Here is a 26,290-nt window from a genome sequence, read left to right on the forward strand (position 1 = left end):
CTCTCCTCCTTGGAGGCAATGTCGAGATTCCTTCCACCTATTGCTGCTGTTGCTTGGTCACCATGCATGAAACCAGTGATAGTTTTGCCCTAACTCTGACCTGACCTGGTCGTTGGCTATTGCCGTGTTTCGGCTAGTGTCCTTCTTCATTTGGCGCTTCTTCTCGTTGGTGTCATCAAATCTTATATCGGGTTGTGTTTCCAGCTTTTTCACAATTTTCATTTAAAGCTTTTTCCCTTATATGGTGAGACACGGAGCCTGCATATGCTTTGAAAGGTGTTAGCATTAGTCTCAAAGAGGAGATCATCATGTGCGATGAGCTTTGGTTTACGTACCTATCGCCATCGTTAGTCATATTCTGGTAGCCTAACCCTCAAGTGGAGGTGATAGCGGAACGACGTAGCTACAAGAAGGTGGCATGGATGTGCAATGGTTGTGGCGTCTCTAGCAAATATGTTGTTCGGTGGTGTCTCTTATTGTTGGTGGTTATCTTTCTAGCTTGCGTTATTGCTTTATCTTTTGAACCATATGCATGCTGTTCTATCTCTATCCTAGGTGTTGTGTTGTGTTATGTTTTGTAAAATAATCTTAGAAGAAGCTCCACGATGAATGACAAAGGTGGGGGATTTGCATGTGGCCTCACTTAAGAAAAAGACCACTCGTCCACTCCAAACAAAGAAATAGTTTCAAAATGTATACTGCTTGCGTGAAAAAAAATAAAAGTTCTGCACTCATTTTTTGGATGAAAATAGTTGCTTGGACTAGATTTGATTATGATAGTATTTGAAAAGGGAAAAGCTAAATGTCACGCGAGCGTTTCTCGGCTCTTCCTCACCCGATTTCTAGTCCATCCAATCTGCCGTCCTGATCGATTTGCATCGTCCGATGCTCTGACTTATTATCTGTTCGTTTCTGTTTTTTCATTGGTCTCAGGCATGTGGATCTCGGCTGATTGCGTCCAGATATTTCGTATCGACCTCGTCGACTCCGCCCTCCATTTTCCCCTTTCGATCGACCGTGAGCTTGCTCAGGTGAGGTGATTCTAGGTCTTCTTCCATTTCTCTGCCTAATTTCTATGCTGGTTAGTGACATTTGTCTGTTTACTCCGTTGTTTTCTCATCTGATTTGTTTTGATTTGGTTTCCTCTCCCCCTCACGCAGCTCCTCAAAATTCTGGTGCATGTGGCGGCTGAGATTTTGATTCTCGCATGTCTCGCCGAGGCTGCGGGGCTGTTGCGGCCGGGCTAGGATGGAAGCTCCGGGAGGGGGTGCGTACATAGGGGCTTGAGTATCATCTGTTCTTAGTTCTTTCAAGCCTGATTTGGGACATCTGGGATTTTGACTTTGAGAGCGTTGGGCTTCTGAATTTGCACGAGTTAGCATTGACCAAACTGTGGCGAAACAGTCAGCTGTCATATGTTCTTGCTTACTTTTGTTAGCTTTTTGTTTGTCTGCAACTTTGCAATCTCGATAGATTACCAGAAATTACTATCATCTTTTAGAAGATCTCGTCCATGGAAACATACGCAGCTCGACTTCGAACAGGATAATGATCTGAAAAAACTGTTCCAAGCTTTGATTCAGGTACAAGTAGGGATGGCAACTTAGCGTTGTTTTGGGTCGATAACTAGATGGGCCAGGCCTCGCCGTGTACCTCGGCTCCGGAATTGTGCAACTTGATCAGGCCACGAATCAAGAATCGACGGATAGTAGCGCAGGGGATGCACCAAAAGCAATGGATTCATGATATTGTCGGACACCTTAACTGAATACGTCGCCTTATGGCATCACTTACAACAGGTTCAGTTAACGCCCGGGGTGGAAGATTCGGGGATCTGGAAATGGGATATCTCTAGTTCTTACTCCTCTAAATCGGTATGCAAGTTCTTCTACAACACCTTCGTCAAGTTTGCCGCAGCAGAACCGATTTGGAAGGCTTGGGCACCATTGAAAGTGAAGGTATTCATGTGGTTAGCTGTCAAGAATTGGCTCTGGACAGCTGCCAGAAGGCAGAGACGAGGATTGCAGGAACATGAGTGTTGTGGCCTGTGTGACCAGGAATTAGAGACTGCAGATCACCTCTTCTCCAGGTGCTCATTCTCTATGCAAGTGTGGCATCGAGTCAGTGCAGTACTGAACCTGCACAACGCCATTCTAGCAAATGAAGTCGGGCTGCTAGACTGGTGGCTCAGCAAGAGAAGCGGTGTCCATTCCAGGCAAAGGAAAGGCTTCGACTCAACGTTTATGCTTGTAAGGAACACAATGAAAGGGTGTTTGCAAGATCACCACCAAAGGATGCCTCACAGCTGCTGCAGGAGATCATTTAGGAAGGGCAACTCTGGTGCGAAACACCTAGCTGCCATAGGCTGGCCAATGCCATCAGGTGTTTTAGATCAACATTTCTGATTTTGACCTTTCTGTGCCATTTGTGTTGTCGTTGTGGTGGTGTAATGTAAGCTAAAACATGCCTAAACCCGTGTGCATGCACCTGGATAGACCCGCGATGTATAAAAACTTTTTTTCTTCTTAATACAAAGATACGCAGCTCTATGCGTATTCAGAAAAAAAAACTATTATCTTTTAGCCAAGTGCTGTGAGAGCCAACAGTAAATTGGTAGTTCATTTCTGCAGAGCTTCCTGCAGGTTTTCAAGCATCCATATTTTCATAAGCTATGCGATGTAAGTGCATCCTATATATTCCTATCATGATAGTGACATCACATTAGATGTAGACATGTCTACATTCAGAGATGCATGGTCAACTGCATATCTTCGTTTTGGGTTGAGTATACTTTCCAGTCTTGAGTTTTTGTTAATTTTGGACATAGGAAGTGGCTCCAATCTGAACGTTTGATCGTCTGAGATCTGAAATTTCTAATAATCCAACACCACCCTTAAAAGTTTGTAAACAGAATATATTTTTGACACAACTGCCTTAGCCTGCAAGTTCACAGCATTTTTCCTCGCTAAATTTTCAACAGAATGATACCCTGATCATTGTTTATTTTTCATAGTTGCTGTCCTATCTGGCTACATCTGAATGTATGATGCCTACTTCTAAAATAAAGGCATTATACAAAGCTAATGTACAGTTCGAAATGTTGTTTAGTACATCTTCTTGACTTTTTGTGGTTCTTTCTTTTAACCAAGTTTAACCATGATCACGAACTGCAGATCCTTTCTCCTCACTAGCAGGCCTTTTGGAATGCATCCTTTCTGCGTTTGCCTGAAACCTTCAATTCCAAGTCTTAATTTACAGTTGATAATTATTAATTCGACAGCGTGATACTCATTGTAATTTGTGCTTGAGATTACTGTCATTAGCTGACACATTAATTTAGTGTGATAATAGCACTGCCATTTTTCATAGTTTTGATCTTATATAATAACTGTGGGAGTTCTGGTCAATTCTTCTTTGTTATATATACTTCCTTTTTTCCTTATTCAAGCCTTTAGATTAAGGTTTCCTTTCTAGTTGCAGGCGAGAAGACCTCTGGTCAGTTCTTCTTCTTCATTGCTTTTGTATCAGCCCATTTATATTCTTTTTCTAATGAATCTATTTGACATACTTCTTTTTCTTTCTTTTCTTTCTACTGTAATGATGGATCTATAAAGCAGAGATTCTTTTTGATGTGTTAATCGTTTTTTATATTATAGGCAACATTTGTGACAGATTAAAATATTCTTGTGCAGAATTCCTAGGAATTATTTACCGCTTCATAGGAAAGTAGTGGAACTAGATGCTTTCCTCAAGGTTATATTCCCCTCAAGGTTGTATTCTTCGTTAGATGGAAAGTAGTGGAACTAATGCTTTCTTCAAAGATATAATTTAAAATTCAATTGACCTATGACATTTTCTATGCATTTGCTCTATAATTACAATACCATAACTAGTTTAATTTCTACACAATATATATGTAATAGTCCACTATATTTGCATATGCCTATTTGCTATTTGCATCTGAGGGGTTTCACTCATTACCCAAACTATCTGCTATTTGACAGACCATGAATTTTTTTTGAATATTTGATATTTGCACATTTGTCATTTGTATCTTTAGAGTTTCAATTCAGACCCAAGCTCTCTGTTATTTGTCATTTGAAGCTTGTTCCAACCATGGCTATGTGCATGTATGTTTTTCTTTCTCCTTTTCTTTTTGAATCATCAGTTGCTTCTTTCAGTGCTTATCAACTTTTTCTATGTGTTTTGTCTCATATATAACACGACCATGTAGTCTTGTTAATTTTTTTTGCTTCTGACGTCTACTCTGCTTTTTTCCTTCTATGTGCAGGTATGCTCTTGATCACGACTGCAAGTTTGCAACTTTATCTATGTGTTGCTGCCTTGCTGGCTACTGTTAGACAGGTGCCTGGACGTGTCTACGACATTGGAGAAGATTAGGTCATTTTTGCAACTGTTGTGAATGTCAACCTCCGACCTGCAAACCAAGATGACCTTGCTCAGATTGTTGTCAGGACTCAGGAGGCTTGTCATCTGAAGATACTTTCAGATCTGCAGCCACTAAGCAGATTCTTCTTTTGTTTCAAGTGATGTGAAGTGGCAATGCAAATACTTATATGATGAATCTATTTTGTGCCATACTTGCTAGTATATGACCCTGTGGAACTTCTGATCAGCTCTGGTTTTCTATGTAATTCAGTGTTGAACTTATGCATTCGTCAGTACCTAAGTTTGTTAAGTGTTTTCTTTATGCTATGAAATCATTTGGTATTTTCATCCTGATATTTTTTATAGTCCTATGTTGATCAGATCAGTCAGATTCTATTTCATTATGCTATAATATGTTGTTTTTCCGCAAATTGTGTTTCAGTTGTTTGTTGCTTAGAATGATCGGATCTTAGTCTGATGGTTAGGAAAATTCGGGTGCTAGGCACCTTTAAAACACACGAATCCTCCTGGGTCTTTTTTTTCGGGTGTTTTGTCTGTTTCAAATGCCCGGGTGTCAGATGCTTCTGAAACACCCGGGTATGAGGTAGACAGTCAAACTAAATTTCAATTTACAGAGAAGATCACACAAACATTATTCCTAGTACTAATAACAGAATCAATCAATATTCCGACAGTATGTGACGCTCCCACCATGTAGTCCAACTCGAACTCGTCCAAGAAAAGCTTCTTCCGGAGCGTGATCAACAGCAAGCAACATGCCTTGGCATCGCGGCTGCTGCTGCACTTGCTTCCTCGCGCTGTTCTTCCAGGGCCCGATCGATCGCGCGCGAGATCTCGTAGTAGTACAGGTCGTCCATGAAAATCACCTTCTCATCCCTCGCGCGGATGTCGAGGTCGCGGGCAAAGGCGTCGAATTCCATGGCATCCAAGGCAGCCTCTTCCTCATCCTCATCATCCGCCGCCTCGATGATGTCCTCGATGATGGCTTCCGCGCGTTCGCGGGCGAAGTAGTCGTCGTCGAGCCCCGAGTCCTCATCAACGGCTGCTTCCTCGTCGGCGTCCGCTTCCTCCAAGTCCCCGATGACGATGCCTGCCGCGAGCTGGTGGGCGAAGGCTCCCCAGTGCGTCCACCGCGGCTTCGTCGGCGTCCAGCGCTGCCATGTCGTGCACGGTCTCTCCGAGCTCGCGGGCGAGGGCGTTGAAACCCAGGGCCTCCAGGACGGCCTCGTCGGCGTCCGCCGCCGCCATGTCGTGGACGGCCTCAGCGAGGTCGCGGGCGAAGGCGTTGAAGCCCATGGCCTCCAGAACGGCCTCGTCGGCTTCCCTGGCGACGATCACGGCCGTGTCTTCTGTTCCGCAGTCACCTCCTCCGATCCGGCGGCTTGATGTAAACAAACTCTCCTTGTAATCTTTGACCGGTGTTGGTCCTATGTAACATGCAGCCGTGGTGAGCCTAGATTAGCAACCACGTTCCTATCTGCCTTCCTGATCTCTCTCTCGCGCGCTGCGTCGGCTGACGGCTGGTCGACGCTTCTTGCCGAACTCGTCGAGGTGGAGATGAAGACGGATGCGCGTGAGAACCGAGCGAGGGATGGACATGGACGTGAGTACGCACGTACTCCAATATATAGGCTGCGGTAGTGCTTGTTGTGCTCTCGCGGAGTTCGACTAGGAATCGGGGGTTCCTGTGCACTTCGATCGGATTCGGATTCCCTCGAGCGGCAAATCAAGTTGTGGAGATTAATTATGAATTGTCCGAGCCCTTTCCGTATTTTTCGCGCTTTGGTCGGTATACTTGGAGACCGGCCGGGCTCCGCTGATTTTTTTTTTTCATGGCCACCCGTCCCACAACGCCGGGTCCTAGGAGCGGCGATAGGAGCGGCGTCATGCGCATGGCCTAGCTTCACGATAGTCTCGATGAAGGGGAAGTGCGGTAGGTAGTAGGTCCTCCTGCTTGAGTTGTGACCCAGCGGCCGCGGCCGATGGCGCGGTCGAGAGCTTCTCGGTGGCCGTGTGGCGAAGACGACGGGCGTCCGGTGGAGCTCCGACGTGGCCCTCTCCACGGTGACGGGTGAGCAATCGCCTTGCCGCCTGCTGTGCACGTCGAGGACGTGGGTCCTGGTCCTGGTCCATGAACTCGTCCAACAACTTGCCCGGCTTCTTCATCCGCAGCACGTACCCCTGCAGGTCGAGCCATCCCCATCCCAGCAATGTTAAGCACGTGCTTAACAGTAGGTGGCAGCATCCAGCAATGTTAAGCACGGCACAATGAGACCATGTTCCTCTGATTTATCAGAAGATATCTGATGAATCTAGAACCGGAAGCTTATACTTGCTAACAAACAGTAGGGCAGTAAAACTATACTTCTGTCTTCCTTGATAAACTTGCATCCACCAGGCACTAGCACAAATGCACAAATACCACCAGGGAAAAGATATGGCGAAAGATGTATAAATTTGTAGCAGCTTTGAATACGAAATGTGATATAACATCCACATGTTACAGAGATCATCTCGCGGTGCCCGTGCTAACTTCATTATCCTGTGCCGCAAAACAGCATATTAACCCACCTACTCAATCTTGCTTAAGGCCTAGTGCTAACTTGGCACACCGCACACCAAATGTATGTGGCTAAAACATTGGTGAGTGCATTCCTAAAAGGAATTCGTGCAGGCTCTGAAGGAATTCCACGAATGGAGCAGTTGGGCAAGATAACCTTCCCGCAAACAGGCCCATCTTTCACCTGTTATTTAGTCCATCGCTTTAGCTTTTCTTTTCTCCTTTCTCTTCTGCTCCCGCGAACCTGGGAAAAAAAGAAATGAGTGTTGCTATTTATACAACGGCTGGCAGATTTCTTGTTACAATTACGTCATTACGGGAAGCTTCTCCACAGAACAAGGTGGTATGTCCTATCTACTATTCTATTACCATCCAAAACTAGCATGAGAAACAAATGTGTCACCCAACATAATAATACAAATAAACGTGGCACTAAATCTAGACCCCATGTTTTCAAAGTCTATACCCCATGTTTCCAAGACATGCATATCGTCCTCGTTAAGTCTTAACAGTTTGGTTTATTGGCTATAATAGAATGGTTGCAAGGGTAGCTATCCATTTCCTTTCATAAATTTTAAAATCAGAAACAACCAATGCCAACGACAGACTGCAAATGAAGCAAAAGACAGGATGAGAGAGGCTTACGTTTCTTTTCTTCATGCTTCTTTTGCTTCCAGTTCTGAGCAAGTCTTCGCTTTTCTCTTTGTTTGTCTAAGTTGACACAGACCTGAAAGTGTAACATGTAAGAATAGAAGCACTAAAATGTGCAAAAAGAGAAACTACTCAAAGAACTACATCCACAAACATTCAAATTATTTTTTTTGCCACTACTAACATAAATAACCAAGAGTAAATTGCACCAACCATATAATAACCTGTCAGGTAGGTGCAGATTAATCCAACAACTTGTAAAATGCTCGATCTATTATAATAACTTGTCAGGTGGGTGCAAATTAGTCCAACAACTTGTAAAATGCTCAATTTAGTGCAATAACTTAATATGTTGGTGCAAATTGTCCCAACAACATGTAAAATGCTCAATTTAGTGCAATAATTTGGCAAACGAAACTCTACAATGATAACGTATTAAGCAAAGTAGATCGACACATGTGAATTTTCATCCAATCAATAATTCTTCTTTTTTATCAATAAAAGTCACTTGTGACCACTCTGTTGCTTCTCAACTGTGTACATACCTTATTTGTCCATCAATTAAAATTGAATCAAATTTTACAATTATGCCATTGGTATTACCGAAAGACTAAATTCCATAAGAGAGACACTAGGACCTTAGGTTTCTTCTGCTCATGTATTCAACAACTGTAGAGAAGCATGTTTGTTTCTGTTATTTTAGCTTGTTTATACTTTGTATAAACAAGTACACGAGCATTGAAAAAAGGTATTATTAGTATGTATAATATGTTGGAGGGTTTTAGCTGAACAAAAGTGCATATAATCAAACATGTAAAAATAGTGAAGATGAACTTATCAATATTGAATAGTAAACTAAATATTCCTATTCAAAATGAAACTATGACATAAAAATTTAATTAATACAAGGTCATGACATTAATTTCTAAACACTGTAGGTTCTTTTTTAGATAATGGAAAAAGTTCCGTCTTCAAACCCCTCAGAAAGAAGCATCAATTCATAATTATTACAAGCACACTTAGAGTTTAAACCATACCGTGTTTAACATTATTAACCAATATGCAAAATGAAAGAATGGGACCCTCGATAACCAATATTGCACTCACGTGACACGATTGCACTAATTTGAGCAAAATTGCAAGTTGTTGGACCAATTTGCACCCACATGTAACCAATATTGCACTAATGTAAGCATTTTACAAGTTGTTGGACCAATCTGCACCCACCTGTAAAGTTATTGTACTAGATTGAGCATTTTACAAGTTGTTGGACCAATTTGCACCCACGTAACAAGTTGTTGTATGGTCGGTGCAATTTACTCAATAACCAATAGATAGTATCTTCCTTTCTCGCATCCATATGTGAATACGCAGGACAACTTATGTGAGAATAGAAGCATTAAAAGGTGCAAAAAGAGCAACTACTCAAAGAACTACATCCACAAACATTCAAATTATTTTTTTTACCACTACTAACATAAATAACCAATAGACAGTATCTTCCTTTCTCGCATCCATATGTGAATACGTAGGACAACTTATGTATCTGTTTTCCTTTGCTTTTAAGCATGATGCACAACAAAGAAGGAACTATGCATCACTGGAGAAATCTCATTTGAGCTTACCTCTTGCCCAGAATTCTGAAGTGCTTGTAAGGGTTCGACACGATCCTGCCCAATAACAACAAATCGAGACCCTTTATTCTCAGTCTTGCTTCTATTGTTGCTTACTTTTCTCTTGGCCAACTCTTCTAGTTGCTTCTGAAGTAATGGTGAAATTCCAGCCTGAGCAAGTGAAGGAGAACATTGTCAGTTTAATGTACCATTATCTTTTACATAAATTTGTGCTTTCTGTCAGAGAACTAACCCCAGCCAAATAGCGTCGTGAAAAAGTCTTAGGCTGCAACGGGCGTTGCAAAAGATCACTCAATTCCTGCAAATCAAAGCAAAATGTGTTGAAACACGGGCAAGATAGACAGGAGCATTATAAAACCATGAACATTTATAAATAGAGTGCTTTCACTAAAATTTATAACCCTATTAAAATTCGCTGAAGTACTCGACCTGTTGAAGCTTTTGGAGATGTGCAGAAGTTGCCTTTCGTTGCTTGTGGCCCTTTACACGTTCTTCTTCACTGTCACTGGTCTCCAATATCAATCCCATGGATTCAGCATTCCTCTGAAGCCAGGATTTGTTAGCATTTTCCTAAAATGGACAGAGGAAAGTTAGAGCATAAACAAGTACAGCCCAAAATTAATCTGACATGAGCGATAAATTCATATATTAGAAATGATTAAATAAAATAATGAAAGCTCGGAAAAAGGAGGCCCTGCCTGTGAATTTTTGCGTGTAATCTTGTCAATCTGCCGAGCAAGCGAGAGCCTATTCATTACTGCAGGCATGTAAGCATGATCTATAGGAAATTGCTGGAGGTTCTCCTGTGATGTTCAATCAATGGTTATGAAATCGCTGAGTTATCAGTGAAAACAAAATAGATGCACTGATATGGATGAGACATGCTAGAAAAAGTGTAATGTGATATGCGACTAGGAGTAAAATAGATGTACTGGTATGAAACCAAAACAATGGAAACAGCATCCACACAAAAAAAGTCATGATAATCATTGAACACCATGTAGGCAGGCAGCCTTTACAATGGAGACTAAATTAGGGCCAAGCAGTGCTTTATTGCTGCTTGATGACAACACAAAAAAAAAACCAACATGATGCGTAGTGAGGGAAGAAAAGCTATTGCGATTGAAAGAAGCAGTATGAATGCCTTACCTTTGACAATGACTTACAAAGAGAGTAAAACTTCGACTTGTCAGCAGAAGAGATTAATGCAATGCTGCAGCCAGCCAATGATTTGCGTGCTGTCCTTCCACTTCTGTGGATATAAACCTAGGGGGGAAGAAAAAAAAAGGGAATTTCAAAAACTCTAATTAGTTTTCTTGGGCCCTCATAACACGTATATCACAGAGAAGTGCAGGTTCTAGAAATAAACAAGCCACCTACATCAGTTGAATGTGGCAACTGGTAATGGATAACTGTTCGCACATCATCAAAATCCATACCCCTTGCAAATCCATCAGTTGCGACCAAAATGGAATTCTCACTTCCACGGAAACGATCCACGGCCTAATTGAAAACAACAAATTAATCAATGCTTTCTCTTTCATGAAAAGCAAAGCAGAAGAAAATGTCATGGCAAGTAGTCAAGTGTGCGTCAGGAACAAGATGCATAAAACAGTCAACATACAGTTCAGGTTAGACAAAAATCAGTACATCTACAAAATAGTGCGATCCAAAAACTACGGAATGCGTCACTCCCAATTCATATTTTCATGAGAGTACTCTAACCTTTGTTTGCACAACAAAGGATAGAAGAAATGCATATCCAAAAGAGTACTCTAATAAACATGAAGTTTGGAACCTTTGGTCGATGAAGTATGCAAATAAGCAACTGGACTAATCTTGGGACATTCAGATTCTGTGGAAGCTAGATGACAATTTCTACTGCATAGCAAATATCAAATATGAAAAGATTGGATAACTGCATGCATAAATCACCTTCATGCGAGCCCTTTGTTGCATTTGAGCATGGTTTGTCAAGGCATTAATACCAAGAATGCGCAATATGGAGGAAATGTGGCGTAATGCAGCGATTGATGTACAAAAAATTATTGCTCGACCTTGCCCATGAACACTCAGTATATAATACAGATAGGCATCCTTATCCTCTTCACTGCACCTGTAAATCACAAACAAAATATGTCAGCTTGTAAAACTGTCAAGTATAGTTTTTGCATGGAAAGTAAAAAGAAAAAAGTGCCAATATATAATGGAAATTGTAGACAGAAGCCATACTCAATAAAAGATTCTTCAAGTTTCTCAGGCAAGATTGAAGCCTTTGTCAGATCAACTATTTCTGCATTTGGTTTCATTCCAGCCTTCTTCGACAGTGCTTCAATAGAGCTTACATCATCAGTCGACGCCTTTGAAGTAGATAAGCCACGCTTCAGCTTCTTCCGGAAATTAGATGAAAGTGCAAGTGTGGCTGAGAAAACAAAGGTTTGCCTCTTCTTTATTTGCAAGATCGGCACAGTCTCACAGTTTGGCATTGTTCTTGCAGCTTGTTCATCAGAACCATTAGTCAGCGGGAGCATCTCAATGATAGATTGTAATTCGTGGAAATGGCCTCGTTCGATCATTCTATCAGCCTCATCCAACACGAAGAATGACAATGAATGCAGCTGGGTCATAAGAAAAGCAATGTGACAAAAACATGTCAACGTAGATAACCAGAAAATGACAATCACAATCAGTACAAGCTTAAACGGAAATTTATATAGAAGATTGGTTCGCTTTATTCTCTTTTGAAGTATGAGATTTTACTGCAAGGTTAAATACTTGATATAAGCAGCAAGGCAGTTGGTTCCATACTGAAAATGACATGTTGCTGTTAGTTTGTTGTTTGTGCAAAAAGATAATAAAAATCTGAATCAGTTACTGTAACCTTTGTTTGCACAATGAAGGATTGAAGAAATGCACATCATAAAGCGCAGATGAGAAGGGATGAAGCACCATTGCATGTCATGTTCGAGTTGCTAGCATGCATACTGAGAAGTTAATTTATACATTTAGATGTACTAACCTCAACTAGGTGTTGATTGTTCATCGACATGAGCTCCCACAATCTTCCGGGAGTTCCAACAACAATTTCAGGCTTGTTTTTCAAAAGCCGTTCTTGCTTTTCCATGGATATACCACCAACAATAGGAATGACACCAATTCCTAAGAACTTGGCTGCTTCTTTTAGATGATCGCATACCTGTATATAGAGAATTGTGAGATATGCAGGACACATGCTACTTGGTATCTTATCTTAACAGGATAATTAGGTGACAGCTTTTCTCAGAAGATCATCTAGGACCAATAATAACAAAAGTTTTCAATTCCGTGACCTGCTAAAGAGCCGGATTCAATTAAACTCAAGAAATTAAGGGCGTGCGAATTACCAAGCCCAATTGAACTATTCTAGTCATCCCTTTACCTGTTGAGCAAGCTCCCTGGTGGGTGTCAAAATAAGAGCACGAAGAGGGCTTTCCCCAGCACTTTCCTCCATTTTTTCGTCTTCCTGGTGTAATCTTGAGGCCTTTTCTCGCTCCTCAAGGAGACGTTGCAAAATAGGGAGGCCAAAGGCAAGCGTCTTTCCAGAACCTGTCTCGGCTGCACCAATAACATCCTGTTGCAAAGTAGTTAAGCTTATGATTATTAAACTGACAGGACAAAATTTGCACAGGCAGTTAACAGAATACATCTCCTACATGACATATTAAAGCCAAAAACATACAAAAAATGTTCAAATTTTGAGTTAGCAAATAGATTATCAATAATAGCTGCAATGAACTCATTATTGGACAATGCTGAAAATTATTTTTTATTACATTCATTCAAAAAAAGAATGTTTGCCAATGTTTGGCGATGAACAATTTGACTAACCTTGCCTTGGTGAGCTGCAGCAGGAAAGGACGACTTTTGTATAGGGGTTGGTTCTTTGAATCCAAGCCTGCGCATTGCCTTGACAAGCAGAGGGTGAAGCCTAAGTTCGTGCCATGCAAAAACATCATCCTCACCCAAAATAAGATCATCATCCTTATCTTGTTCCATGTTCTCATTTTTATCTTGCACGTCTGCAAGGGGAAAAAAACATTATCAATTAAAACTCGCACAGCTGATCAGGTCAATTTTGTAACAATAGATACTACATATGAAAACCAAGGAAATACCACAGCGACATTCACAAGTGTCAATGCCTCAAAACAACAATCTGGAAGTAGAATCACCTTCTGCATTGTCGTCATCAGCTATGTCCTTGCCGCTCTCCCCACTCTTCTCACTATCCTTCACCTTCCTCTTCTTCCTGTCCCTCTTTCCCTTCGCATTCTTCTTCTCTTTCTCCCCCTCCTGCTCATTCTCAACTACTGAATCGCCATCGCATTGTTTCAAAAAAGAATCGCCATCGCCACTCAAGACCTGGTCATCACCCCCACGCTTCCGCTTCCTCTTCTTCTTCTTCTTCTTCCCCCGATCCTTGCCAGCCTTCCCCTCATCTGCTCCCACTTCCTCCACGTATCCCCCAACAATCCCGAAGTCCGCCTCGTCGATCTCCTCCAACTCCAGGAACCCTGCGCCCAAGCCCCCCAATTAGCCACGTCAGTTACCAAACAGAGAAACCTAGCGAAAACGAGAGCTCCGAGAAGCTTAGCTCTATCATTCGTTACCTCCTTCCTTGCCGCCGGCGAGGACGAAGAACGGGTCCTCAACCATGGTGCTGGAGCACAGCGAGGAGGCGCCGGCTCGCTTCGATTTCTTCGTGCCGCGATTCTTCTTGTTATTTGTCTTGGTGCTTTGGTTGTCTTCCTGCGGCGGAGTGGTGGGTTCCGATGACGCCTGCTCCGGCGGCTCGGCCATCTGAAGCGGCGGTGGCGCAAGGAGGCGGCGGCGGTGGCGGCAGATGGGGGAGAACAGGAGAGGCGGCGAACTGGAGAAGAAACGGCGAGGGTTTAGGCTGGTACCCTTTACGCCCTTTGGGCCTTTCATGGCCTATCACTGGTTGGGCCATGGTGCGTCAGAGACGCAATGGCTGACCACTCGGTTGGGCCGGCCTGCCTGAGTCCGCATCCATGATGATCCAACGGCCACGGAACGTAGCACGTCGCGGCCCCGCCGCGCTCCCCGCGAATCGACCAAAAAAAAAGTGCGCGCCCCGCGGCCACCCGCCGCGACCCCCGACTGCGCCGCATTCCCGCGGCGACGCGGCAACAGCCAACAACCAGCCCACTCACGCCACCGACGTGTGGTCCCCAATGATACGGACCCCACTCGTCATGCGCTGCTCCCCGTCGTCACGTTTCGGCCTCCTCGCGACAGCTCGGAGGGAAGGGGGACTTCGAATCCCAAAAGCGAGACGGGAGCGAAAAGCAGAAACAGAAGGCAGTAAAAGGGAGCAGCCATTTTAAAACCTCGCCCTCCTTCTCCACTCGATCCCCAACACACCACAGCTGTCTCCGCACTCCAATCCATCCATCCCACCGCCCCCATCCCCCTCCCTCCCCGTCGACGAGCCGCCGCGAGCGCTAGCCGCCGCCGGCCCTCCCTCCCCTGCTCCGTCGCCTGCAGGAGCATCGTCGCCCGCGCCCTCGCGGGAGTCGCGGCGGCCGGGTCCCGATCGGAGCTCTCTCCGCCCTAGGGTTTTTGGGGGTCGGCGGCCATGGACCCCATGGAGCAGCCGGAGCCCGAAATCGCGGGCCACTACTACGCCCTTCAGGTGAGTGGGCGCGGCCGGATCTCGAGTGGTGGGGGAATGGTGGGGTTTGGGGTTTTGGGTGGGGTTTTCGACGCCTGACGCGTGATGGTGTGTTTTTTTTTTTGCCCTTTGCGGGGGCAGGTGGGCTCCTACTTCCTGACGGGCTACTACAACGTCCTGGCGAACCAGCCGCACCTGGCGATCCAGTTCTACACGGACAACAGCAGCGTCGTCAGGCTGGACTGCGAGACGGGGCAGTGGTCGTTTGGAGAGACGGTGGAGGTATAATCCCGGTCACTTATGATTGTTCGAGTGCTGATGTTTTCTGCATGATAGAATTTTAGCCGCGATCATGTGTTGGAAGGTCCTGTTTTAGGGACTGGCGTGATGGTATACATGTTGAGATTGTTGCATCTGTAGTGGGGTCAGGGGAAGGAAGCCATTGTGGAACTTTGAGAAGAATGCTGCTGTTGCCCTGCTTCCTTTTTCTCCCCCCATAAGAGATTAGTCCTGGGAGGCAACTCTAGTTTTTAAGGTTTCTGTGATTCCGAATTAATTTTTCTTTGCGCTAAATATTTGTGTCTATTCATAGCCATATTGTGTACTGTTTATTGAGACACAAGCATCATCTAGTCGTTTATCCGTTTTGTTTTGATGCAAAATTAATAGTGTTGAGAGGCAAATAAAATGAAAGAAATTGATTGCCAATTTGCAATTTGTTCTCTTAATGAAAGTTGTGCATTTTTCTGTTAATAGTGTCTTGGTTATGCAAATAAATTAGAACAAATCGATTGCTATTTGTTGGAGAAACTGTATATATTTAACTCAAAAAGGAGTGAGGACTTGAAATCCTGATCTAGCCATCACAATTTTCTGTTCTTTCACCAGACTACAATGTTGTTTTGTCACGTAAACTCTGATAAGCCATGTTTTTATTGTTGGGTTAAGCCATCTTACTTTTACTGTCATCTACTTTTGCAGGTTATCAATGATATGATGATGTCCATGAATGTAACCAAGGTTGAGGTTAAAACAGCAAATTTCTTGGAGTCATGGGGTGGAGCAATTACGCTGCTGGTCACTGGCCTAGTGCAATTGAAGGACTACCCTGTTCGCAAGCGATTTGTTCAGAATATTGTTCTTGCTCCAAAGAAAGATGGGTATTATATATTCAGTGACATCTTTAAGCTCATCTGTGATGAGTATGACAACCAATACCATGTTCCTGATTACAATTGTGCTGACAACATGCCCCAAGTGGATGCTTCTTATAAAATGGCTGAAACAGGTATCTCTTCCCAATGGTATTTAAGTTATTATACATATAAACAGCTAGTATTTACTATTTCATGAACTTTCCAACTGCGTTGTACCATCATGTGCATTGCATGCTTATAATTACATATTGTAGCTGCTTCTCTTTTGCAAGAGATTTTGTTTTTATCTAGGACAATAGAATTTACATCACAACTGACAAGGTCACCAGAAAATTTTCATGCTTCATGCCACTTAGTCTAGGCCTTCACTGATGACCTTGTTCTTGACAGTAAACTTTATCATGTCAGTTCTTATTTTCCCTTTTTTTGGTGCCAGATAGTTATTGCATACCTTCATGGATAGGTTGAGTTTAGTTTCTCTCAAATCATAGGCATGCCTATCATTGTTCTGAGATTCTTTTGTTGCATAATTCACCAGGATCTGATTATTTGGATGGAGAACCGCAGGAGGTTGTCACTCCTGCTGAAAATCATGTGCAGCAGCAGTATCCTTCGGAGTATAAGTCTGTGAATGTCGTTTACGATGAAACTCAGTCAGAAGAGCATATGCCCTCATTCCCCAGTTCAACAGATGTTAAACAAGATTCATCTCCCCACCCTCCTTCCCCGCCTACCCTCAAAGAAGAGCCTGTGGAAGGAGCACCCAAGACATATGCTTCAGTGGTAAGCAAACACATCACACATGCTATATTTTATAAGCGGTATTCCTACTTTTCCCTTTTCTTGATCGATTGCAATGATATCAGTTGCGTACAAAAGCGAAGGCCACAGTGGGGACTGCAGAGTCACAACAGTCTCAACAGTTGGCTCAGCAGGTGCAGAGTGTCCCAGTGCATGAAAAATCTAACTTGGACAACAACCGGACTGTTAGCGCCCCTGACGATGAAGGTTTCTTTCTTTTGTGACTGTTTCACTCTTGCTTCTGATGAATTTTATATTAACCTATGTTTAAACTGTTTTGTCATTACTATAATTTATAGGTAATGAACTGGGTAGAATACATTGTCCTTTAGCGCTTGAACTGGCCTTTTAACTTGTTTATTGTTTATTCAACTTTTCCCGTTATAGATTTGAACTCAAATTCCTTTTCAAGGCCTGCTTGGATGTTGGAAATTTGGACCCAAATCAAAGACCCTCTTAGGATAGTTCAAAACCAAATCAATGATCTCTACTAAGCCCCATTTAAATGGTCATTGTATCAGTTAAGCAAATAATAATCCTTAAGTGGAGAGCTCTTATTAGGATACACAAACTCATGTTTTCCTTTTGTTTCGTGCTTTATTTTCTTCTCAATATCTGAGAGCTACTGCACCATCATGAATCTTGATATTTGATCTAGTTTTATCTTGTTACTTGTTTGAAGAATTGTTCACCTGCATCACATCTACTGAAGCATGCTACTAGTATGTAGGATGGACTGATTTGCTAAATTTGGTGATGATTAACCACCCTTGGGGTTGGACGTATTTTTCATTCTGGAAGCATTCTTGCAGTATTGTTATGCAGTGACATAGCTTTTCTTTATTAAAAGTGTCCTTGCTCCTTCATACTTACAACCTTAAATTGCTTATATCTGTCGAGGACCTTTTGCTTCATATGACTAAATGGTCCAAGGTTCTTTATTTTGTATGTACACCATACATGACTAAATGGTATGCCTAATTTGAGGAAGTGCATGTTTAATTGCGTGGTGTCTACTCCATTATGATTTGTATTTTCTTTCATTATGATGCGTACATTTCTTTTGTTTATTTGTAATATATATATATATATTTATATATATATGTAAAAGTATGATCAAAAACTGTTTTTGGACATAGACCTATTATATTTTGTTGTGATTTTTAATCTTAGCCTTAACTGTTACTGTTTTTTTTCAGAAGAGTTTATTTCATGTTACGTTGGGAATCTTTCACCATCTACTTCAGTCTTTGATCTTGAGAAGGTGTTTCAGGCTTTCGGAAGAATTAAACCTGATGGAGTTGCTATTCGAAGCCGCAAGGTTTCTTGCTTTTTATTAAGTGCTTTTACGTTTGCTCTTCTAAATTACTGGCCTCCTAATTCCATTACTGATACACAGGAGGCTGGAGTCTTCTTTGGCTTTGTTGAGTTTGAAGACATATCTGGTATTCAGAATGCTTTAAATGTAAGTTTCCCTTAGTATTGTAGGCTTATGTAATATGCAACTATATCATCAATACAGCTAACTCAGTCAGAAAACCTATTCAACTAATCACCTAGAAAAGGAATAAAATAAATGTGGAATCACTTCATAAACATCATCACAGTTTTTACTCACTCCCCTAAGCATCATGGAAGGCATACCTACTGTGTTCTGCCAAAGTTGAAAGTAGAAACATACATCTCCTCAGGTCATTAGAATTTTCAATGAATGTTTACAGCTATAATGAGTCCATTTGTTGGCTTAATTTACTGGGTGAAGTTCTTTGATCTACTACTGGATTACAGATATCTGTTATTAATGTACAGATGTACTACGTAATCAGGCATTCCATTTATTTCAATTTAGGTTTAGACTGGCAAACTGTAGTAAGATGTTCATGGAAAAAGAAATAGTGATGTTATCTATTTCATCTCACATTTTACCAAAATGCTGATTTAGCTGATGAATCTTTTGAATATCAGGCATCTCCGATAGAGTTGAATGGCCGTTTAGTACATGTGGAGGAGAGGAGGCCTAACTGTGGATTCCCAAGTGGCAGAAGTAAGTATTTACTTGGGATTGTCTCCATTTGATTAAACAGATTTTCGTCAACCGTCTTTGTGCCAATATTTTCTCATAGAACATTCTGCATTGATAGTTTTAGGAGGCAGGCTGATTGTCAACTGGAGAAGATATGTGATAACCATTTGCCTCAGTTGTAAAAAAAGGAATTGGAGCTTTGTAGTTGTCTCTGGTTTCTGCATTTATTTTCTGTTTTATTAGGGTTGTTATATTGTAGTTTCTTGCTTTGCAGGGCGGGGGCGAGGAAGGGACCAAGCTGGTGGCCGGTATGATGGGGAGTATACTAATCGATCGAAGGGAACTGGGCACCAGAAAAAGGGTGGACGCCAGTATGACAGCTACTACTAGTTTTGTACCTGCTCTGCTAGTGGATGGCCATGTACCATTGGTGTTCTCTACTGGTGTTCTGGCCATAGTTTTGCCGAAAGTCACAATGATGTGGAGACTAGCATTTCTGCTTTGCTGGCATTGAGCATAGGCTTTTTGGGGATGGTTCTGTTACCATTTTGTTGCGTCATAGTAGTTTTTGCTCCTCAGCTACCGTGACATGTTAAAATGTGGATCATGCTATAGTCCGATCGTGTCCGTTGGGAACACCATTAGAAGTTTTGAATGTCAGCGAACAGTTTCAGTATTTCTCCTGGGTTGTTTCGGTGTGTTAATAGTTGGTCAGCTTTTTTCTTGACGCGTTTTTCTGTTGATATTTTCGATACTACTGTGCGTGCGGCAGAGATGGTCTCTGCCTCTCTCCTTTACCTGTTTCCTTGCTTTGTTCCCCGAACCCCTGTGCTAAATCTGTTTGATTTCCGTCGTTCGTTTTCCTTTACTCAACGATGTCTGGTTCTTTTTGTTGGGTGCTAGCATGAGCTGCAAACTGCCTTTTCCCTCTTCCGCCCTTTGGTTTTTGTTTGCTCATGGGTTGGCATTTCTTGATGTGGCTTATGTACTGGACGAGTAAATCGTGCTTGCAAGACAGACTGGTGTGTTCTTGTCTATTATACCACTATAATTTCTTGTCAAGGGTGTTGTGCAGTCGCGCATCGCTATGTAATGTAGCTCCTTCCTGTCAGAAATGTTTGCTAGCTATGCCTGTATCTTGTTTTCACTTCGTTTAGGTGGAGTGCCTGTTAACTGTCTTTCGAATAGAGGCGGGTGCAGGTTTTAATCTGCAGAATTGAAGGAGGCCTGTGAGTCTCTGACCTGCCATCGTGGTGCCATCCTCTATTGTCTAAGATATAGCTCGAAATCAATGCATAACATGGAACCTGTTCTTCATCATCAGACTATCATAGAGTTTACAGACTACATGATGGCTATCTTCCAACGCTCCAGACTCTTCTACCTTATTCATTCGCCCATTACTTCAAACATTTTGCAGGTTTACATTACACGTCATCGCTAGCGCACCCACGCGCTGCTCCCGGACCCGGACGGCATCAGACGGTCGCCGAAGCCAGTTCCCTCACTTGCCCGGCCTGATGCGCCGCGCGCTGATCCGGCGCTCCAGCTCCACCCGCGCCTTGCTCCTCTTGCCCGAGGTCGTCGTCGTCCTGCTCCCACAGAAAGCTGGCGTACGCGGCGAGGACGTGGCTGCAAGAGGCCAGGCACGAGGCGTTAACTCCTCCCTCTCGAGCTCAAGTAATTCGAAAATGAAATTGCACATGCTGTAGCAGTATTACTTAGGGGTGTTTGATCCTTGGCTAAAATTTAGTCCGGATCACATTAGATATTTGATGCTAATTAGAAGTATTAAATATAGAATAATGATAAAAATAATTGCATAAACGAGGTCTAATTCACGGGATAAATCCATTAAACCTAATTAGTCCATGTTAGCACACGTGATGCTACAGTGCTAATCATGAATTAATTAGATCTTAATAGATTCGTATCGAGAATTAACCCTTATTTATGCGATTATCTTTGTCATTAACTTATGCTTAATACTTCTGATTAACGTCAACTTTAGCAAGGATAGGAACCCTTAGGCCGGACGGCGGGTACCTGTTCTGTGGGGCGGCCTGCACCGACTTCTGGAAGTAGCCGAGGGACCTCTCCTGGTCGCGGTGCACCTCCCAGACCAGCTTCGCGTACTGCGACTTGATCTCGCCGTCGCTGGGGTCGGCGAGCATGGCGCGCGAGTAATACTCCTCCGCCCTCCTCGGGTCGCCCTTCACCTGCGCAGCGCATCCACGCGTTTTTTGTTCGATCATGTCGTGAGCTCTGAAGAAAAAACAAAGAAGAGAGACCACAACCCAGCTGCAAGCCTGCAACGTGGTGTGGACGAAGCTGCAAGCTGTATCTACCTCGTGCAGGAACTGCGCGTAGTTTCGGAGGAACAGCGCGTTGCCGGGCTGCTCGTCCACCATCCGCTTGTACTGCGCGTCCAGCGCGGCGACCGCCTCGTCCTGCGGCGCCACCCGCTCCTCCACGCCCTCCATTTTGGCTCCCGCACCCTGCTTGGTCTTGTCGGTGCCGGCGGTGAAGAAGCCGGAGGCGATGCGGTCGATCCCGAGGCCCCTGGCCAGGAACAGCGGCACCTCCGGGTGGTCCGGCTGCGACGTGCGCTGCTGCAGCAGCAGCTCCGGTTCGTCGTGGCGAGGCTCCTCCTGGGACGCCAGCGGTGCGGCGCCGCCGTGCTCGCCGAAGGTGTTGTAGATGGAGAACGGGAGCTCCGTGTGGAGGCCGCCGGAGGTGGGTTTGCTTGCGCCGCTTGGGGTGGTGGACGACAGGCGGTGGAGGGAGGGGATGTGGCTATCGGAGAAGGCTCGGCGGAGCTGCAGGGAGGAAGGGGACGAGGGAAAGGAGGTGGAGGAGGAGGAGAGGAAGGGGTGCAGGAATGGCGTGGATGAGCTCCGTAGCAACATCCTCCGACTCCGAGCCTTCTCAGAACGAGAGGGAGGAGGCGGAGATGCCGCTTCGTCCTCGAGATCTGACCTCTCGTGCGTGGATTTATACAGCAACAGCTCGCAAGATGGAACCGGCCACTTGGCTGTATCGGTCGGCAGGTTTTTTCTTTGACTCGCTAGCGCGTTCTCGAGTGGGCGCATGTGACTCGTCGTCGATTTCATAAGCAAGGGTCTCGAGATCAACGACCCTGCTCGATCTCGTAAGAGGGCCATGATGCTTTGACCACAAGCTCTTTGAACGCAACATTCATGCGTGTGATGCATGCAACGGCCGCGGCTTTTTTGAGTTTTTTTCCCACAAGAAGGTGCTAAGATTAAGCCATTTGTCAACCGCGAATGGCTTGTAATCTAAGGGCGATCTTATCGGCAAAGCGCAAGAGCCTCGTGGGCGCGCGGGGCGGCTGCTGGATGCACGTCGGCGTCCAGTTTAATGAACCTCACGTGCGCGGCTCTGACCCTGCGGCGGCCACGCCTTCTCGCGAGCCAGAAAAGGTGCCATGGCCCGCAACGCCGGAGTTCCGAGCTCCTCCCTCAAACGGCTGCCGGTAACAGTAGGGTCTCGTGAATGCCGCCGGCGGCCCGCGGAGCATCAGCGGGTTGGTTTGGCCGGTTTCGTGTCCGCGGGCGGCGCCGAGGCGGCGAGCATCATGCGCGCTGCCGCGCTGGAGGGACATGAAACATGAGTTCCTGGCGCTTCTGTCAATGTACTGAACGCAACGTGCTGCCTGTAACGGAATCTGAATTCTCAATCAATCCCGGACAAGGACGAGAACGCTTGGCAAGTGATCTGCAAAACCACCGCACGAGCTACAACCATGTGGATGTCTCGACACTTTGCGAGATGTGTTACTCGAAACAATTAGTGAGACGGGCCGAAGGGCAAAAGAAAATCACTTAATAACATCCAACCGATCAAAGCTTATCGTTCAAGTTCCTCAAGAAGAGTGCACCTCAATCATTCAACCAGCGTGAAACCATTCTTGATGTACGGCAAGCAAGGGAACGGCAGGCCCAGCGCGCGCTCGACCATGTCGGACTTCGACAGGAGCTTGCCGAGAACGAAGTCCCTACGACTAAGCCCCAGGCGCACGCCGCTCGTGATCGCCTTGTCACGGCAGGCGACGAGGGTGATGTTGCAGAGCCAGGGGACGGCCGCGGTGAAGGCCAGCCCGAAGTGCTGCTTGTACGCCTGGCAGACCTGGGAGACTTGCCTGCCCATGGGAAGTATGCTCTGGAACTGATCCACGCTTTCCGCGTCCGAAGCGGGCAGCTCCGAGTCAGAGTGCAGGTTCACGACCACGGTACCGTGATCGGGGTGGACTTTCTTCTCCAGGTCCTTCATGAACGTTCCGTCAACGTCCCAGAGCTTGTTAGGAAATATGTCATCCCCGTCGTAGGCGTCGATGAAGACGAGATCGTACTGATTGCTGTCGCTGACGATGAAATCCTCGGCATCTGCTATGTGGAGGGAAATGCGGTCGTGGATGCCTCCCCATAACAGATCATCAGCATCGGCGGGCAGCATGGATTCAGATGATAAGCCTTTCACAGATGACATGGGGAAACCCATGGCTTCGATAGAAGCAGAAACAACCACTGGATCAATTTCCACAATGTGGACAGAAGCACCTGAAAGGGGTGAAAGTGAACTATGATCTGGCATTTCAATGCTGTGGACGCCAAAAACATTTGCAGGTATAACTCCATCATCGATGCTATCATGATATGTAAGGCTTAGGCCAAAACCCTCCACAATGATCTGATGACAAGCAGTTTCAGTATTGCATAGGAGGTGCTTTGTTCTTAAAATTGCTGTCAATTCATGCGCAAGTTAACATATTCTACAGCTAAATTAATCAGGTATAGAGATGCTATCAAACAACCTAAAACGGGAACCAATTCACTTTACTACAGTACGCAGAAAACAAGTATCACCAAGTGGGAAATTGCAGTACAAATGTGTTGGTACTAAAAATTGCCGAAGCTTGTGTGTTTACCTCTGAATTTGCTGGCCAAAAACAATGGTAAGCTGCCGCCACCATGGCCGATGCACAGAATTTTCATATTGTCTTGTCCAGATGCTGCTTCGGGGAGATCATAAGCAGAACAAGGAAGTGTTGTCAATCCTGCTGACACCATACTCTTGACATCTGTAGATACAGCACCAGCATCAACAAAACTAGATTGCTTTTGCATCAACACTCTAAACAGCTAGGTGCACGTGAACTTAGCTGCAAAACATATTGTGCAATGATAATATTTAACACTAGCAGTAAAGAAATAATCAGGGCAACCATATTACTGGTATCTTTTGACAGAGTGACTGGTATATGCAAGTTGTACATCAACAGAGAGATGGTGTTAACAGAGCAAAATGGACATATATCATGGTCACTGCAGGATGATACAAGTGAACTCACATGGAACAGCTAAAACATGTGGTTGCTGCATCAAGAATAATGATCTCTGACCCGACGTCCTATAGCATGTCATTACTTTTGCGGTGCTTTGCCGTGTATGATCGTTAAAACGCATTACTCGCCACTGGTAGCCTAGTATCTTAAACTGGTCAGCACCCGCTGATTCTGGGTATAATCTTGCATTTCTTTCTTGAAGCCATCTCTCCTTTGCTGGCCAATGCTCAGTAGCCTGACATTGAATAACACGTTGTGTTTTAATGAGCCCCTTTTTACTAAGAAAAGTGAGTCTCAACAAGTTACTAAAATTAGTGCAACAGTGATCTCATAGTAAGTTTCATATCAAAACTCAAACAGAAAATTAGACCATCGCATTCTTTTTTCCTGGAACAAGCAAGAAATACCAAACAGCCAGTCTACTGAGAGAGAAATGAGGACCAATTTGCTAAGTTTAGCAAAAACTTAACTCCCAAATTGGGGAAGTCCTTGTCTTCCGCTAGCATCAGCACAAGCAATGAAGCAATAGCCCAAACAGGAAAGAGAAGCGATAGCTACCGGGCGGGAGGCGGGGTAGGCGGAGACGAAGACGACGCCGTTGCCGCACTCGGAGTGGCGGCGGAAGACGGTCTGCGCCCCCTCGCCAGGACCGTCCTCCTCGCCCCACCACTCCGGGTGGTACGACCAGTCTCCCTCGTCGAGGGAAGGCTTTCTCCGTGCTCCCACGGCGGCGGGGGACGCCGCCACCGCCTCGGCCTCCGCCGCCGACGACGACAGCCGCCGGGCGGCGGCGCGGGTGCATCTCGAAGCCGCCCCTCGCAGCATTGTGCGCGACTCTGTCCTGGAGGACTCGGCGACCCGGAGCAAAAGCCCACAAAGCCACAGGCCCAGTGAGCCCACTGTCATTATTCAAAAAAAGGAAGGGAGAGGGGTTGTTGCCGGGCCAAGAAGGCAAAATTTTAGAAAAGTAAACAAAGAACGTAAAGTAACATGGAAAGCATATCAGTTTCGTAGAAATGCACATCCTATATCATTATTCTGTACCGCGAGCAAATTTTTGGAAATCAACACTGCAAAGTACCTTTTGAAAGCAAAGGAATATAATAGCTCTCTTGCTGCCTCTACGGCTCTACGTGATGCTTGCACCTGATCATTCATTTTTTTTCTATGAAACAGGAGGGTTGACCCCTGCTGGTTAATATATATTAAAGCAGGATAGGGAACCAAAGTCTCATGAGATAAAGAAAGAAACAAAGAAAATCAAGGATGTTACGATCGGGTCATTATCCATTGATCAAGGGAACAAGCGAATAAGCGATAGACGTCCTACCTCATAGAACCAATCATTCTTTATACAAACGTTTAGCTATTATCAAAGTGAAAAACATGAAACACCGATTTACTTAAAGGAGATTGCAGAGGTCTAAGCACAAAGACTATTTAGTAAACATCGACCATGAGTACCATGATTGTTGTTTCCAAGGATGCAAAACTACACTCACATGGTCATATGAACCTACAGACGAGCTACCAATTCATGAAATTGAGCCTCAATCGTAGTATCACTTCATGGAACTTTCTCGACAAAGAGAGAGCCTCTAGCTAGCCCTCTAGGGCCGGAGTTCCCCTATATTTATTTATTTTTTAATTGGCAAACTAGGGCCCTAGGCATTCCTAGAATTAAATAGCATTCCTGATCTAGGACAGCCAGGTAGGGGCAGGATGCTAGAACAAACGATATGGTTGTTTCCAGGGTGAATTATAATTTTTTTTATGTGTTGTTTTTTAGTAAATACCGATTCAGGAGAGAGCTAGCTAGTTCGACAACGGCAACTAAAGCTAAAGTTAACTCTGAAGCAAACCAAAATCAAACAAAAAGAAAAAAATACAAAAATTTAAAAATATTGGCCCATGCAGGTCTCGAACCTGCGACCTTCGCGTTATTAGCACGACGCTCTAACCAACTGAGCTAATAGGCCATTTTATGGATTGGTCTCACATGACACCATATATTC

The 26,290-nt window shown here is 44.3% G+C and overlaps 4 protein-coding genes, 1 long non-coding RNA gene and 1 other non-coding gene across 9 annotated transcripts; 2 read left to right on the top strand and 4 right to left on the bottom strand.

Annotated features, from left to right (window-relative positions):
* Positions 1-694: 694 nt before the first annotated feature.
* On the top strand, positions 695-1,626 carry LOC117863282 (uncharacterized). The gene is made up of 2 exons (XR_004642191.2): positions 695-1,031; positions 1,161-1,626. It is a non-coding gene; the product is annotated as an uncharacterized lncRNA (long non-coding RNA).
* A 5,203-nt stretch (positions 1,627-6,829) lies between these two features.
* LOC117864403 (DEAD-box ATP-dependent RNA helicase 13) lies at positions 6,830-14,193 on the bottom strand. Its single transcript, XM_034748507.2, has 15 exons — positions 13,905-14,193; positions 13,467-13,808; positions 13,123-13,313; positions 12,674-12,865; positions 12,275-12,451; positions 11,488-11,873; positions 11,191-11,371; positions 10,636-10,758; positions 10,405-10,521; positions 9,954-10,058; positions 9,685-9,825; positions 9,488-9,553; positions 9,247-9,405; positions 7,616-7,697; positions 6,830-7,214 (listed from the first exon to the last, which is right to left on the bottom strand). The coding sequence occupies exons 1-15, from the start codon at positions 14,092-14,094 to the stop codon at positions 7,162-7,164; spliced, it is 2,505 nt and encodes an 834-aa protein (XP_034604398.1). The 5' UTR covers positions 14,095-14,193; the 3' UTR covers positions 6,830-7,161.
* A 437-nt stretch (positions 14,194-14,630) lies between these two features.
* On the top strand, positions 14,631-19,586 carry LOC117865142 (nuclear transport factor 2). Of its 4 annotated transcripts, none has more exons than XM_034749262.2 (9): positions 14,631-14,950; positions 15,071-15,211; positions 15,911-16,217; positions 16,625-16,869; positions 16,953-17,094; positions 18,090-18,208; positions 18,287-18,352; positions 18,853-18,931; positions 19,170-19,586. In XM_034749262.2, exons 1-9 carry the CDS (start codon positions 14,894-14,896, stop codon positions 19,298-19,300), a joined length of 1,287 nt encoding a protein of 428 aa, XP_034605153.1. In that variant the 5' UTR covers positions 14,631-14,893; the 3' UTR covers positions 19,301-19,586. The 4 variants fall into 4 exon arrangements, with proteins under 4 accessions (XP_034605153.1, XP_034605154.1, XP_034605152.1 ...); XM_034749263.2 differs by having other exon boundaries at positions 14,634-14,950; positions 18,087-18,208; positions 19,029-19,170; XM_034749261.2 differs by having other exon boundaries at positions 14,636-14,950; positions 18,087-18,208.
* Positions 19,587-20,202: 616 nt separating this feature from the next.
* LOC117865143 (uncharacterized) lies at positions 20,203-21,972 on the bottom strand. The gene is made up of 3 exons (XM_034749265.2): positions 21,259-21,972; positions 20,957-21,129; positions 20,203-20,542 (listed from the first exon to the last, which is right to left on the bottom strand). The coding sequence occupies exons 1-3, from the start codon at positions 21,817-21,819 to the stop codon at positions 20,389-20,391; spliced, it is 888 nt and encodes a 295-aa protein (XP_034605156.1). The 5' UTR covers positions 21,820-21,972; the 3' UTR covers positions 20,203-20,388.
* A 767-nt stretch (positions 21,973-22,739) lies between these two features.
* LOC117862533 (uncharacterized) lies at positions 22,740-25,142 on the bottom strand. Its single transcript, XM_034746025.2, has 4 exons — positions 24,834-25,142; positions 24,282-24,510; positions 23,859-24,011; positions 22,740-23,490 (listed from the first exon to the last, which is right to left on the bottom strand). The coding sequence occupies exons 1-4, from the start codon at positions 25,098-25,100 to the stop codon at positions 22,817-22,819; spliced, it is 1,323 nt and encodes a 440-aa protein (XP_034601916.1). The 5' UTR covers positions 25,101-25,142; the 3' UTR covers positions 22,740-22,816.
* Positions 25,143-26,180: 1,038 nt separating this feature from the next.
* On the bottom strand, positions 26,181-26,254 carry TRNAI-AAU (transfer RNA isoleucine (anticodon AAU)). The gene has a single exon. It is a non-coding gene; the product is annotated as a tRNA-Ile (tRNA).
* Between the last annotated feature and the right edge of the window lie 36 nt (positions 26,255-26,290).

This window comes from Setaria viridis, chromosome 7, assembly GCF_005286985.2.
Source record: "Setaria viridis chromosome 7, Setaria_viridis_v4.0, whole genome shotgun sequence".
Taxonomy (NCBI): domain Eukaryota; kingdom Viridiplantae; phylum Streptophyta; class Magnoliopsida; order Poales; family Poaceae; genus Setaria; species Setaria viridis.

Coding starts and splice junctions, on each gene's coding strand:
- LOC117865143 (XM_034749265.2), bottom strand. CDS start 21,819: ATGTTGCTACGGAGCTCATCCACGCCATTCCTGCACCCCTTCCTCTCC. Junction 21,130..21,258: donor ACGCGCAGTTCCTGCACGAG/GTAGATACAGCT, acceptor TGCGCTGCGCAG/GTGAAGGGCGACCCGAGGAG. Junction 20,543..20,956: donor CAGGCCGCCCCACAGAACAG/GTACCCGCCGTC, acceptor GGCCTCTTGCAG/CCACGTCCTCGCCGCGTACG.
- LOC117862533 (XM_034746025.2), bottom strand. CDS start 25,100: ATGCTGCGAGGGGCGGCTTCGAGATGCACCCGCGCCGCCGCCCGGCGG. Junction 24,511..24,833: donor CCTACCCCGCCTCCCGCCCG/GTAGCTATCGCT, acceptor ATTCAATGTCAG/GCTACTGAGCATTGGCCAGC. Junction 23,491..23,858: donor TTTGGCCAGCAAATTCAGAG/GTAAACACACAA, acceptor CACCCCTTTCAG/GTGCTTCTGTCCACATTGTG.
- LOC117865142 (XM_034749261.2), top strand. CDS start 14,894: ATGGACCCCATGGAGCAGCCGGAGCCCGAAATCGCGGGCCACTACTAC. Junction 16,218..16,624: donor TTATAAAATGGCTGAAACAG/GTATCTCTTCCC, acceptor ATAATTCACCAG/GATCTGATTATTTGGATGGA. Junction 16,870..16,952: donor CCAAGACATATGCTTCAGTG/GTAAGCAAACAC, acceptor CAATGATATCAG/TTGCGTACAAAAGCGAAGGC.
- LOC117864403 (XM_034748507.2), bottom strand. CDS start 14,094: ATGGCCGAGCCGCCGGAGCAGGCGTCATCGGAACCCACCACTCCGCCG. Junction 13,314..13,466: donor TGATGACGACAATGCAGAAG/GTGATTCTACTT, acceptor TTCCCCTTGCAG/ACGTGCAAGATAAAAATGAG. Junction 10,522..10,635: donor AGTTGCCACATTCAACTGAT/GTAGGTGGCTTG, acceptor CTTCCCCCCTAG/GTTTATATCCACAGAAGTGG.